General features: G+C 33.3%; 1 protein-coding gene across 1 annotated transcript; it reads right to left on the bottom strand.

Annotated features, from left to right (window-relative positions):
• Positions 1–929: 929 nt before the first annotated feature.
• Positions 930–10419, bottom strand: LOC109812467 ((+)-cis,trans-nepetalactol synthase NEPS1). The gene is made up of 2 exons (XM_020376440.3): positions 10172–10419; positions 930–1684 (listed from the first exon to the last, which is right to left on the bottom strand). Exons 1-2 carry the CDS (start codon positions 10366–10368, stop codon positions 1075–1077), a joined length of 807 nt encoding a protein of 268 aa, XP_020232029.1. The 5' UTR covers positions 10369–10419; the 3' UTR covers positions 930–1074.
• Positions 10420–12995: the final 2576 nt, after the last annotated feature.

The raw sequence follows: 12995 nt of genomic DNA, 5'->3' as shown, positions 1-12995 counted from the left end.
TAAGTTGTGTGATACTATAGCCGCTAAGTCGGTGCTGTTGTTAGCCACACATGTGGTGCTGATTCTAACCGCTAAGGCGGTGCTGTTGTTGCCGCTTTGCGGTGTCATTATAGCCACTCGAGTGGTGCTGTTGTTGCTGCTAAGCAGTGCTGATATTGCCGCATTGCGGTGCTGATATTGTTGAGTGATATAAGTTGTACAAGTGTGCTGATAACTGTATCTGTTGTTTATTTATATTGATATATATATTTGTATGTTGAATTTTAATTACACTAGCTTACCCTTTTGTTGTCTCCATGATGTTGGACTGCAATGATCATACTATGTATGGGAGCAGAGCAAAGATAGGTGGGCGTCTGATGATGAGTCTCCGGCGGACCAGTAGAGCTGATTACTTTTATGATTTTTTTGCTGTGTAGCTACTTGGGATAGTAGCATTTGATTGTAATTTCTTTTGTACACTCTAACTCTAGTTGGATTGGAACTCTGTATATATTTATATTCTAGACCCTATAATTATATACTTGTTCTATTCTGTCTAGTGTTTCCGGTGTGCGGTGGTTGGAAGTGTAGTGGCCAGCCGGGTCGTTACAGATCTCATAAACTAAAACAAGATTTTTAAACCTAAATTTAATTATTAACTTGTTTATAAAATAAAAATATTCAAACATAAATTATATTATTTTAAAAATGATTTTAATGAAAATTAATTTTAATTAGAGTCAATTTTAACAAAGTACTCTAATCACACTCAATGAATCATAAATTTATTAGAAAAAAAGTTATTTTACAGCAAACTTTACTACTTTATTATTAAAGAGTTAGTGTAAACACGTGTAGTAGAATTATTTTTATATAAAAACTCTTAAAAATCGATTCCTAACAATAAACAAAGATTTTCACTTAAATAAAAATAATGAAATGTAAGATTCATAAAATAAATTAAAATTTTAAATTAAGTCCTTCTAAAATCTTAAATCACATTGAGAAATTCATAAAAATTTGATTAAAGACTTAAAGAAAAAATAAGAAGACCGATAAGAAAGACAAACAACGAAGATTGATAGTAATAGATCAGGCACGGGCGAAACAACCGTCGACGACAAGATCGTGTCCGGTCACAAACTGAGAGTCACTGGACGCAAGGAACAGCACCGCATCGGCCACAAATTTAGGGGTCAAAACGACACCTTTCAGCCTGGAGCTCTGCGCATAGTGTTGTTGCACCTCCTCCGGGGTCTCCATGGAGGCAAGCGCGGCACGTGTGAGGGGCGTGGCCAACCCACTCGGTGAGACGCAGTTCACCCTAATACCGTGCGCCCCAAGCTGCGCGCTCGCGCACCGCACCAGCCCCTTCACGGCGTGCTTCGACATCACGTAGTCCGTGCGCTGCGGCGCGCCTCGCGACGCCGACACGCTCCCCGTGCACACGATGCTCCCCCTCACGCCCAGCGCCGCCATGGAGCGCGCCGCGTGCTTGACGCAGGCCGCCATGCCCCGCGCGTTGACGGCGAAGAGGCGGTCGAACTGCGACAGGTCGAGGTCGAGGATTGTCTGGTCGGAGGGACTGAGGATACCGGCGTTGCTGAACATCACGTCCAACTGCCCGTAGGCGTTGACCGTCGCATCCACGAGGTTTTTCACTTGCTCTTCGTCTGTAACGTCACAATGGACATAGCTGCACCTGTACAGTTTATACACTTAATCATTTTTGTTCTATGTAGCAGTTCAGGCATTCTGTATATGTGTTTTTAGCTTTAGTCAAAAAATTCTTTTTAATGTATAATGGAGGTTGTAAACAGTAGGAAGGGGTCTTGGAGTAATTGAATATTAATTAATTAATTATTAAATTAATACAATAAATAAAAGTTACTAAATTATATTTTACCGATAAAAAAATATAAAAAATAATGTGATAAAAAGAATAAAAAAGTATAATTAACGAAATGTATGCATGAAAATATTGTATGATTTGTATCTATTATTATATGTTTGGATTTAGAGTCTACAATTCAGTTCAAAATTCATGTATCGGTGATGGATGAGGTGTAGGTTAAGAGAACCTAACCTATGTCAAGAGATTAATTGCTATGGTTGATCACATGTTGGAAGAGTTAAGGGGTGAGTCCATTAGCTCAATGAAAGTATTATGGGATACAATTACTCGTGAGACTATCTGAGAGGTAGTTAGGAAAAATTGTAATAATGTGTATTTTTACTAGTTATTGTTGTTTTTATTAAATTATTGTGTTATGGTAAATTTTTATTTAATTCAGAGAAGTTCCTTGGAATTTAGAAATTCTTATGAGTTTTTAGTTGTTTAAGAGTTTCTCTAAGCAGAGTTTGATTTGTAAGGGAAGGCATATAAGTCTGGGTGCAGGATTGGTAGATCAGGCATGAGTTAAAGGAATGCTCTCAAACCTGATCACACTAGGCGTGAGTTGAATGATACTTGGTGTGGGTGCCCTTGGAGCTCTCTAACTTAGTGACGTCAGGCCCTAGTTGAGTAGCGCTATACATGATTAAGACAGAAGTTCTCTACTTAGACGATGTTGAGTGCCAACTTAGTGAATCTGGGCTTGAGTCAAGACAAAGCACTCTACCTAAAATGGGGTATAACTTGAAGGAAGCACGCCCATGCAAGAGGTACCATGATCGTGCTAAAGGAAGGATGTCCATGCATTGTCAATATTGGGGAACTACGACCACGCTTAATTAACCACACGTTGAATTGTAGTGAAACACACCCATGCTTATTTATGAATGCTCTCGTGCATCCTTTTAAAATTCGAATTTGCCTTTTATATCTATATAAGAAATGTAGCCTTAGATGTTATTAGCTTTCTAATGTCATTGAAATCACCCAAAAAGGATGGGTATAACTCAAGTTATAATCAAATTAATGAGTGAAGTTCAAACTGTCATATTTAGACTAAAACATTGTGGTTTTGCATTTTTTAAAAATAGTAGATGGAATAATTAGCTCTTGAGATCAACATAGAAATTGGAGATAATTGTATTAGCTTTCTAGAAAAATTAAGATCAATTTGATAGCATACTTATGGCTCTAGATAAGGCATTTGGATCACCCGATGTCTTAGAAGATTAAGTTATAAAAATATAGTTTGTGAATGATGATGATGGTTTTAGCCTCTAAGTGTTTGATCTCATGAATGCTTAGAGATATCTATATTAGTATTAGGAAGGATAAACCATGAGAAAGGATAATTGGGAATAAGTTATGATAAGAGTTAATTATTAACAACTTCAGATGTTTTGGTGATAACAATGTCTAAGGACTTAATGTGTGATAGTGATAAAATTGCTAGATTAGTTAAGTTATTGATTTAAACTCATAATGACATTAATCTCTTAGTGATTATGGTTGAGGTGTTTACATATGATTAAACAATCTCATAATGATTCTTTCTTGAGGTGTATCGGATGATGTGTAATCATTGTACTACTTAATGTTGATAATTAGTTCTAATTAATGTGTATGTCATTAATATGATATATTGTGAGCTATGTATTAGTTGAGTGATCTGCTTTGACATTGATACACTTGATGTGCATAAATCGTGTGAGGGTCATATGATGAGAAGTCTAAGCGAGGCTTAGCCATGATATGATATAACAAGATGTGTGATGTGTTATGGTATGAGATCATGTGAAATGTTATGCATAAAGTCTATTTGATATGTATCATATGCATAGAAGTATTTTTAAGGGTACGATATGAAATATACGTCCTTGGTGTGCATGATATGTATCTTGTGCAACTCAACTATCATGACCAAACCTTGGTAGTATCTCCTTCTAGTTAGAATGCACAAAAGGTGTGACCCAAGATGTACACTTAAACTACTCTACATGTATTACTAGTGGTAATGCACAAGTGTGATGTATGGTATTTTTACTGATGCCACATACGTAATGATATGTAGTTCATGTCCATTGCAAAATGCATTATAATGTATATGTTATTGCTTATTATGCTATGACTAAATAAGTGTGATGATAATTTGTGTGTGTTATATCTTGATGTATGTCTTGTTTATATTTGACTATCTGACTTGCATTCCTATACCGTGGACTAGAGTAAGATGTTTCTCTCTTCCTTTGTTTTATGTTGTTTTCCTTGTTTGTTATGCACGTGATCATCAACATGAGGTTGAAGATGTGGTGATGAGTTTTAGGCTTCAATGTTTGATATTGTTCTGATAGGACATGTGACATCGGGGTGTACTTAAGACTAGATTAGGATTTTATTTTTGTTAAATTATTTTGGATACATTAATTTTGTTTCCTTACAATTTTATTGATTATGTTATTTTATTAAGTTAAAAATGTGATACTTTCTACTTAAACTTGTTTGGTTTATTTATAAAGATTATATTATTATTTTATTTATTACTTATGTATTATGGCATGTGGGATAGTATAGGGGTCAGTCAAGTAAAATGATTATAAAATGATCAATATAGATTCATATAAGAGTTAGGCCGAGTCATACGTGTACAAAGTGACCAAATCGAGTAAGATACAAGATTGGGGATCAAAACCCCTAACTAAGTACTAGAAGGACTATAGTATTTGGAAAGTAGTCAACGAACTAATCTCATTAGAGGTTTAGTTATGCTTGCTAATGTTGTGGTAGACCTACACTCGAGTTATCTTACCATACAGAAATACTGCACTTTCCTAGTTTTAGTGGCAAAAAAATCATGTTTTTGTATATTTTTATCCAAGTTGGTTGTTGATTTAGCATATGTAAAAAAGATCATGTTGTTGTTAGTTTGGTAGGTCATGCCACTTAGATTGCTCATTTTGTTATAAGAGATCTCTTAGTTAAATGCGTAACGATGCATATAGTTGTTAGATTGTGCATATAATGTGTTGATTGTGTTGTGTTGCTCAAATGTTATGCTAAATATTTGAGGTGTTGCTATTGTGTTTTTAAAATTGAAAACCATGAGGAGTTTTGTTGTGTGGTTGATATGTTGATGTGATAGTATAGTTAGATCTTTCTTCTATACTTGCTGATTATTTTTGAATATGTTAGTTTATCCTTACATGTCTTCTTGTGGTTGAATTATGATAATCATATTTATATGACAACATTGATTATTTTTAGACTACCCAGGTTTAGTTAGTTTGTAGATATTGTTTGATTGATAACCCATATTTATACTTCAGTTTTTAAATTACTGTATATACATATAATTATAGCTTATAGATGTAATTCCAATGAGAGATTTACTTTCAATTTAATATAATTTATACATACACAAATATATATATATATATATATACATATATATCATAATATGTATTTTTAAGAATTTTTTGTATGTTAATTTAAGGGTGAATTCTTTGAAAGACCACTTTCACAAGTGTTCCATGGGTGCAACATCAGTTTTCACCCTTAGATGCATCTAAACTAGTAGACCATAATACACCTTACCACACTAGATCTAAATTTTTGATTTTTTTACTGAATTTTTTTTTAAATTATCCCCAAAAAAAGAACACGTGGTAAGAGACGAAACTGCTACTGACTCTCGGAACGGGCCGTTCTGAAATCAGAACGAGCCGTTCCAAATGAACAAATAACACATAAATATAGGACCAGAACGGGCCGTTCCAGATGACAAAAAAACACATGACGAATGGAACGGAACGGCCCGTTCCAAAATCAGAACGGGTCGTTCCGAATTCAAACATGACACATCCACAATTAAAGCAGAACGGGCCGTTCTGAATTCGGAACGGCCCGTTCTAACTACAAATTTGTCACACGAATTTTTTTAAGCAAAATAATATTTTTTTTTTTCATTCTACTAAATTACATCTACACCCTAAACCCTAAACCCAAAAAATCTTATACTAAGGTCCATAATACAAGACTAAACAATATAAACTCCTGTACTACCAAATATACAAGAAAGGTGGTCATCCACTAAGGCTCATAATACAAGACCAAACATTATAAACTCCTATACTACCAAATATATGAGAAAGGAGGTCATCCATGTAAATCCCAAGTAAAGAGAACCTTAGGCCCACCAAACCCATTGGGCTCACTAAGCTCAGAAGTAAACAAAAGCTCAAAGGCCCACAAAGCCCAAAACTAGGCCCAATAAGATTAAAACCCAAAAAGTCTTATACTAAGGCCCATAATACAAGACCAATTATTATAAACTCCTATACTACCAAATATATGAGAAAGGTGGTCATCCATGTAAAGACCAAGTAAAGAGAACCTTAGGCCCACCAAACTCATTGGGCTCACTAAGCTCAGAAGCAATCAAAAGCTTAAAGGCCCATGAAGCCCAAAACTAGGCCCAATAAGCTTAAAACCCAAAAAGTCTTATACTAAGGCCCATAATACAAGACCAAACATTATAAACTCCTATACTACCAAATATATGAGAAAGGTGGTCATCCATGTAAAGCCCAAGTAAAGAGAACCTTAGGCCCACCAAACTCGTTGGGCTCACTAAGCTTAGAAGTAAACAAAAGCCCAAAGGCCCATAAAGCCCAAAACTAGGCCCAATAAGCTTAAAATCCAAAAAGTCTTATACTAAGGCTCATAATACAAGACCAAACAATATAAATTCCTATACTACCAAATATATGAGAAAGGTGGTCATCTATATAAAGCCCAAGTAAAGAGAACCTTAGGCCCACCAAACCCATTGGGCTCACTAAGCTCAAAAGCAATCAAAAGTCCAAAGGCCCATGAAGCCCAAAACTAGGCCCAATAAGCTTAAAACCCAAAAAGTCTTATACTAAATATAAACTCCTATACTACCAAATATATGAGAAAGGTAGTCATCTATGTAAAGCCCAAGTAAAGAGAATCTTAGGCCCACCAAACCCATTGGGCTCATTAAGCTTAGAAGCAATCAAAAGTCCAAAGGCTCATGAAGCCCAAAAGTAGGCCCAATAAGTTTAAAACCCAAAAAGTCTTATACTAAGGCCCATAATACAAGACCAAACAATATAAACTCCTATACTACCAAATATATGAGAAAGGTGGTCATCTATGTAAAGCCCAAGTAAAGAGAACCTTAGGCCCACCAAACCCATTGGGCTCACTAAGCTCATAAGTAAACAAAAGCCCAAAGGCCCATAAAGCCCAAAATTAGGCCCAATAAGCTTAAAACCCAAAAAGTCTTATACTAAGGCCCATAATACAAGACCAAACAATATAAACTCCTATACTACCAAATATATGAGAAAGGTGGTCATCCATGTAAAGCCCAAGTAAAGAGAACCTTAGGCCCACCAAATCCATTGGGCTCACTAAGCTCAAAAGCAAAAAAAAAGCCCAAAGGCCCAAGAAGTCCAAAACTAGGCCCAATAAGTTTAAAACCCAAAAAGTCTTATATTAAGGCCCATAATACAAGACCAAACAATATAAATTCCTATACTACCAAATATATGAGAAAGTTGTTCATCCATGTAAAGCCCAAATAAAAAGAATCATAGGCCCACCAAACTCATTGGGCTCACTAAACTCAAAAGCAAACAAAAGCCCAAAGGCCCATGAAGTCCAAATCTAGGCCCAATAATCTTAAAATCCAAAGTCTTATACTAATGCCCATAATACAAGACCAAACAATATAAACTCTTATACTACCAAATATATAAGAAAGGTGGTCATCCTAGTAAAGCCCAAGTAAAGAGAACCTTAGGCCCACTAAATCCATTGGGCTCACTAAGCTCAGAAGCAATCAAAAGTCTAAAGGCCCATGAAGCCCAAAACTAGGTCCAATAAGCTTAAAACTCAAAAAGTCTTATACTAAGGCTCATAATACAAGACCAAAACAAAAGCCCAAAGGCTCATGAAGTCCAAAACTAGGTTAGTGAGCCCAATGGATTTGATGGGCCTAAGGTTCTCTTTACTTGGGCTTTACTAGGATGACCACCTTTCTCATATATTTGGTAGTATAGAAGTTTATATTGTTTGGTCTTGTATTATGGCATTAGTATAAGACTTTTTGGATTTTAAGCTTATTGGGCCTAGTTTTGGACTTCATGGGCCTTTGGGCTTTTGTTTGCTTTTGAGCTTAGTGAGCCCAATGGGTTTGGTGGGCCTAGGATTCTCTTTACTTGGGCTTTACATGGATGACCACCTTTCTCATATATTTTGAAGTATAGGAATTTATATTGTTTGGTCTTGTATTATGGGCCTTAGTATAAGACTTTTTGGGTTTTAAGCTTATTGGGCCTAGTTTTGGGCTTTATGGGCCTTTGGCCTTTTGTTTACTTATGAGCTTAGTGAGCCCAATGGGTTTGGTGGGCCTAAGGTTCTCTTTACTTGGACTTTACATAGATGACCACCTTTCTCATATATTTGGTAGTATAGGAGTTTATATTGTTTGATCTTGTATTATGAGCCTTAGTATAAGACTTTTTGGGTTTTAAGCTTATTTGGCCTACTTTTGGGCTTCATGGGCCTTTGGACTTTTGATTGCTTCTAAGCTTAGTGAGCCCAATGGGTTTGGTGGGCCTAAGGTTCTCTTTACTTGGGCTTTACATAGAGGACCACCTTTCTCATATATTTGGTAGTATAGGAGTTTATATTTAGTATAAGACTTTTTGGGTTTTAAGCTTATTGGGCCTAGTTTTGGGCTTCATGGGCCTTTGTACTTTTGATTGCTTTTGAGCTTAGTGAGTCCAATGGGTTTGGTGGGCCTAAGGTTCTCTTTACTTGGGCTTTATATAGATGACCACTTTTCTCATATATTTGGTAGTATAGGAATTTATATTGTTTGGTCTTGTATTATGAGCCTTAGTATAAGACTTTTGGACTTTAAGCTTATTGGGCCTAGTTTTGGGCTTTATGGGCCTTTGAGCTTTTGTTTACTTTTGAGCTTAGTGAGCCCAATGAGTTTGGTTAGCTTAAGGTTCTCTTTACTTGGGCTTTACATGGATGACCATCTTTCTCATATATTTGGTAGTATAGGAATTTATATTGTTTGGTCTTGTATTATGGGCCTTAATATAAGACTTTTTGGGTTTTAAGTTTATTGGGCCTAGTTTTGAACTTCATGGATGACCACCTTTCTCATATTTTTGGTAGTATAGGAGTTTATATTGTTTGGTCTTATATTATGGGTCTTAGTATAAGACTTTTTGGGTTTAGGGTTTAGGGTTTAGATGTAATTTAGTAGAATGAAAAAAAAATATTATTTTGCTTAAAAAAATTCGTATGACAAATTTGTAGTTAGAACGGCCCGTTCCGAAATCAGAACGGCCCGTTCCGAAATCAGAACGGCCCGTTCTGATTTAATTATTTATGTGTTATTTTTGAATTTGGAACGGGTCGTTCTGATTTCGAAACGGGCTGTTCTGATCCTTTTGGTCATGTGTTTGTTTTTCATCTGGAACGGCCCGTTCTGATCCAATATTCATGTGTATATTTTTCATATGGAACGGGCCGTTCTGATTTCAGAACGGCCCGTTCCGAAACTGAAAAGCAGCTACCTCCGTACGTCGTAACACGTGTTTGTTTTTGTGTAGTTGAAAAAAAAAAATTATTTCAGTAAAAAATTAGAAATTTTTGATCTTGTGTGTGAAGGTGTATATTATACTATCACTAATCTTAACCATTCATTATTTTTTATATTATATCTAAGGTCATCCTAAATCCTAAACATGCAGCACGGATGGACCACTTCCTGAACTTCTTCCTGAACTTCCCCATCAGAAACTTCACCTAATTTAAGTAATTATAGTTATGCTTTTCACTATAAATAATTAAACCTAAAATGTAGTGATTTGGTAGGTGATTACAACAACTCAAAAATGTAAAAATGGTTACTCAACTTGACATATAGTCAAATTTTAATTGGATCGGACGAGTTTGAACTAAATGTTAAAAAAATCTAAATCAAACTCGTCGGCTCAATTAAGTTTACAAATTATTCGTGGTTGTTTACATCCTTAGGTGAACACTGACGCTCTAAATGACATAAAGATGACAAGTAAGTGTAGATATAATAATTAATACGATGGATTGAAAGATAGAGTTGAGGGAAATGATATATGTTGATAAGATGTTGGGAGTGATTATTATTTAGATAGAATAATATTTTATTTCCGTGTCTTAATTTAACATAGTCTCATATTAAGGTTATGTAATAAGAATTTAGTATACCTGTGAGAGCCGATGGATGCTGCAACTTGGTTGCCCAGGTCATCTTGGATGTCTGCGATGACCACCATTCGCGCACCATGGTCCGCAAACACACGCGCCGTCTCTTCTCCGATGCCGCTCGCTCCGCCGGTGATTATGGCAACTTTTCCGGCCAACTTCTGCCCACTGTTGTGGATCGAGTTAGCAGATTCAGCCATTTTCTTTCTTTTTTCTCTCTCAGGGAGACTCTATGGACCAAAACTAGTCTCCTATATACTTACACTTTTGTTAAATAACCACACTTATTATTTCACCTACCACGTGAAATAAATATATTTTTCATTTTATATTTTTATATTCATAATTATTCATTACAGTTGTTCGGGAATAATGTCAAATTGACATCCAAACTATTATAATAGCCTCATACTCATTTCCATTCATAATTTTACGTAGACGCAGTGAATAAAGACTTCAACAAAAGTAAAAAAGAAATAATAATCTTATCTCCATTTAGCAACAATGAACCAAATTAATAAGTAAGCAATAGGATAAGTGAAAAATTAAAAATATAGAAAAAAATATATATAATAGAAATAAGAATGTTTGATTTTAAAAAATAAGAAAATATAAATAAAAATAATTTTAAAATCAAATAATTGATTATTTTAAGATTAAGCGTACGTCAAATAATTGATTATTTTAAGATTAAGGGTCCTTTGATAAAAAAAAGTATATAGAAAAAACATTTTGTTAATCAAATATACAGTTTTTATTTTCCTTTTTTTTATATATTTTTATAACTGCTTATTTTAAAAATAAAAAATATATTTTTTAAGAAACAACTCCAATCTACTTTTTTAAATTATTTCTTTTTAAAAAAATATAATTATTCTTTTAAGTATAAATAAGTGAACCATTATTCCATTAAGATAGACATTCTTATAGAGGATTAGAGTAATATGTTAAAGATCTTAGCACAAATCTTTTTGTCACCGTAATTTGTATTAATAAAAAAGTAATTAAATAATTTGTCCCTTAATCAATTAGATACTTTAAAAACAACGATTTCACATGAAAGAGGGAGCAATAACAAATAACCGATAATTCACTTTCACAATGTAAAATCACCTGGGTAAGTTAAGATGTTCACATTTCTTTACTATTTTATTTTCTACCAATTTTGCGCAAAAAATGAAATTAAATAAAAGTCACAACCTTTATATTTATTGCATATCCCATCTGACAGGATATTGATAGGCCCGCCCCTTCTTATTTCCACACGTGCCCTTTGTTGCTCCAATAATTTGTCCCAACTAAATATAGTATTAATATCAAAGAAGAAACGAAAAGAAAGAGTTCAAATGATTTAACCATCAGTAATACCAATAGATTAACCATCAGTAATGAATCACCATTATTTTTTGACAAATATATTTGTCAATAATAAATGACCATTAGTTTCCGATAAAAAAATCCATTGATAACTTTCGATAAAAATATTTATTTGTAATTATGAAAAAATATTTCAACAAATTTTTTTTCCAATAACTATCTTTTTAACAAATTTTTGTCCATAAGTAACCTCCTGTGCCATATCATGTTACATCAACTTTTTTTCACTCTATGGATTACTTAAATTTTAGTACTAAGCTTCTACAAATAATTTTGCAAAAATTTAAGTAACCCATAAAGTGAAAAAGAGCTGATGTAGCATATGTGGCACAGGGATTGATCAATAAATATTAATCATTTATCTTAATTGAAATATAATTATTTTGTAATATTAGTAATCAATAATACAAGATTAATCTAATCCACGAATATTAATCATTTACCTCAATTGGAATTCAATTATTTTGTAATATTAGTAATTAGTAATGAAAAAAACGTAAATCTAAGTAGTAATTAAAAATTAATTAATTAATTAAAAAAATCAAATCATGAAAAATACTTACATATTCTTTATTCACATGTTTATTTATAAAGTATTATGGATATATATATATATATATATATATATATAGTAATGAAACGTTTATTAACGTCACAGTAGAAATACAATTATTTTGTAATATTTTTTTTTTTTGAAGGGAATTATTTTGTAATATTAGCAATTAGTATTTTTTTTTCTTGACAAATTGTAATTAGTAATAAAACATAAATCTAGTAGTGAATTAATTAAAATAATTGTAACCCCGTTTAATTATTATGGAATAATAATATTAAATACTATGTATATTACTTTGAAATATTTAATTATTTACCTAAAAAAATTCATTCCTTTTATATATTCTGCGGATATTGTTTTTATTTATTATCTTATAAGTATTTTTGAATAAAAATATTAATTAAATTTAATTCCATTGACATTTATTTATATTTTATATTTCAATCTAAAACAAATGTAAGCATTTTTTACTAATTTGAATTATGAGTACTAGAAGTGCATTCAATTAGTCATTATTAACCAAGTAACATATTCTAAATCTCATGTGGGCTTTTTCGCCATAATAAATTTTTTTAAAAAATAATTATTATTATTAAAATAAATTATTAAAAAATTTATTTACTAAACTAAATAGTTTTGGCCATATTGGATTGAAGAGAGAAAGAAAATGCCAGTTTCGATTATGACTTTCAGAAATGGAAGCACGGAAGAGAGAAAGAACAAAAAACGTCAACCATTGTGACGTTTCCTACATGGTCTATTGTGAACAGAAAACGTCAACTATTATGACATTTTCTGCATGATCAAGTGAATCTCCAGGGTTCGTGCGCAACAATGAACTAAAAGGCAATTTGGTGTGAATGACAATCACGTTCACAGTCGATAAAACCACCC

This window comes from Cajanus cajan, chromosome 6 (assembly GCF_000230855.2).
Source record: "Cajanus cajan strain Asha chromosome 6, NIPB_CcT2T_4, whole genome shotgun sequence".
NCBI lineage: Eukaryota > Viridiplantae > Streptophyta > Magnoliopsida > Fabales > Fabaceae > Cajanus > Cajanus cajan.
The sequence above is the reverse complement of the archived record's forward strand: the minus strand, read 5'-3'. Positions and strand labels throughout refer to the sequence as shown.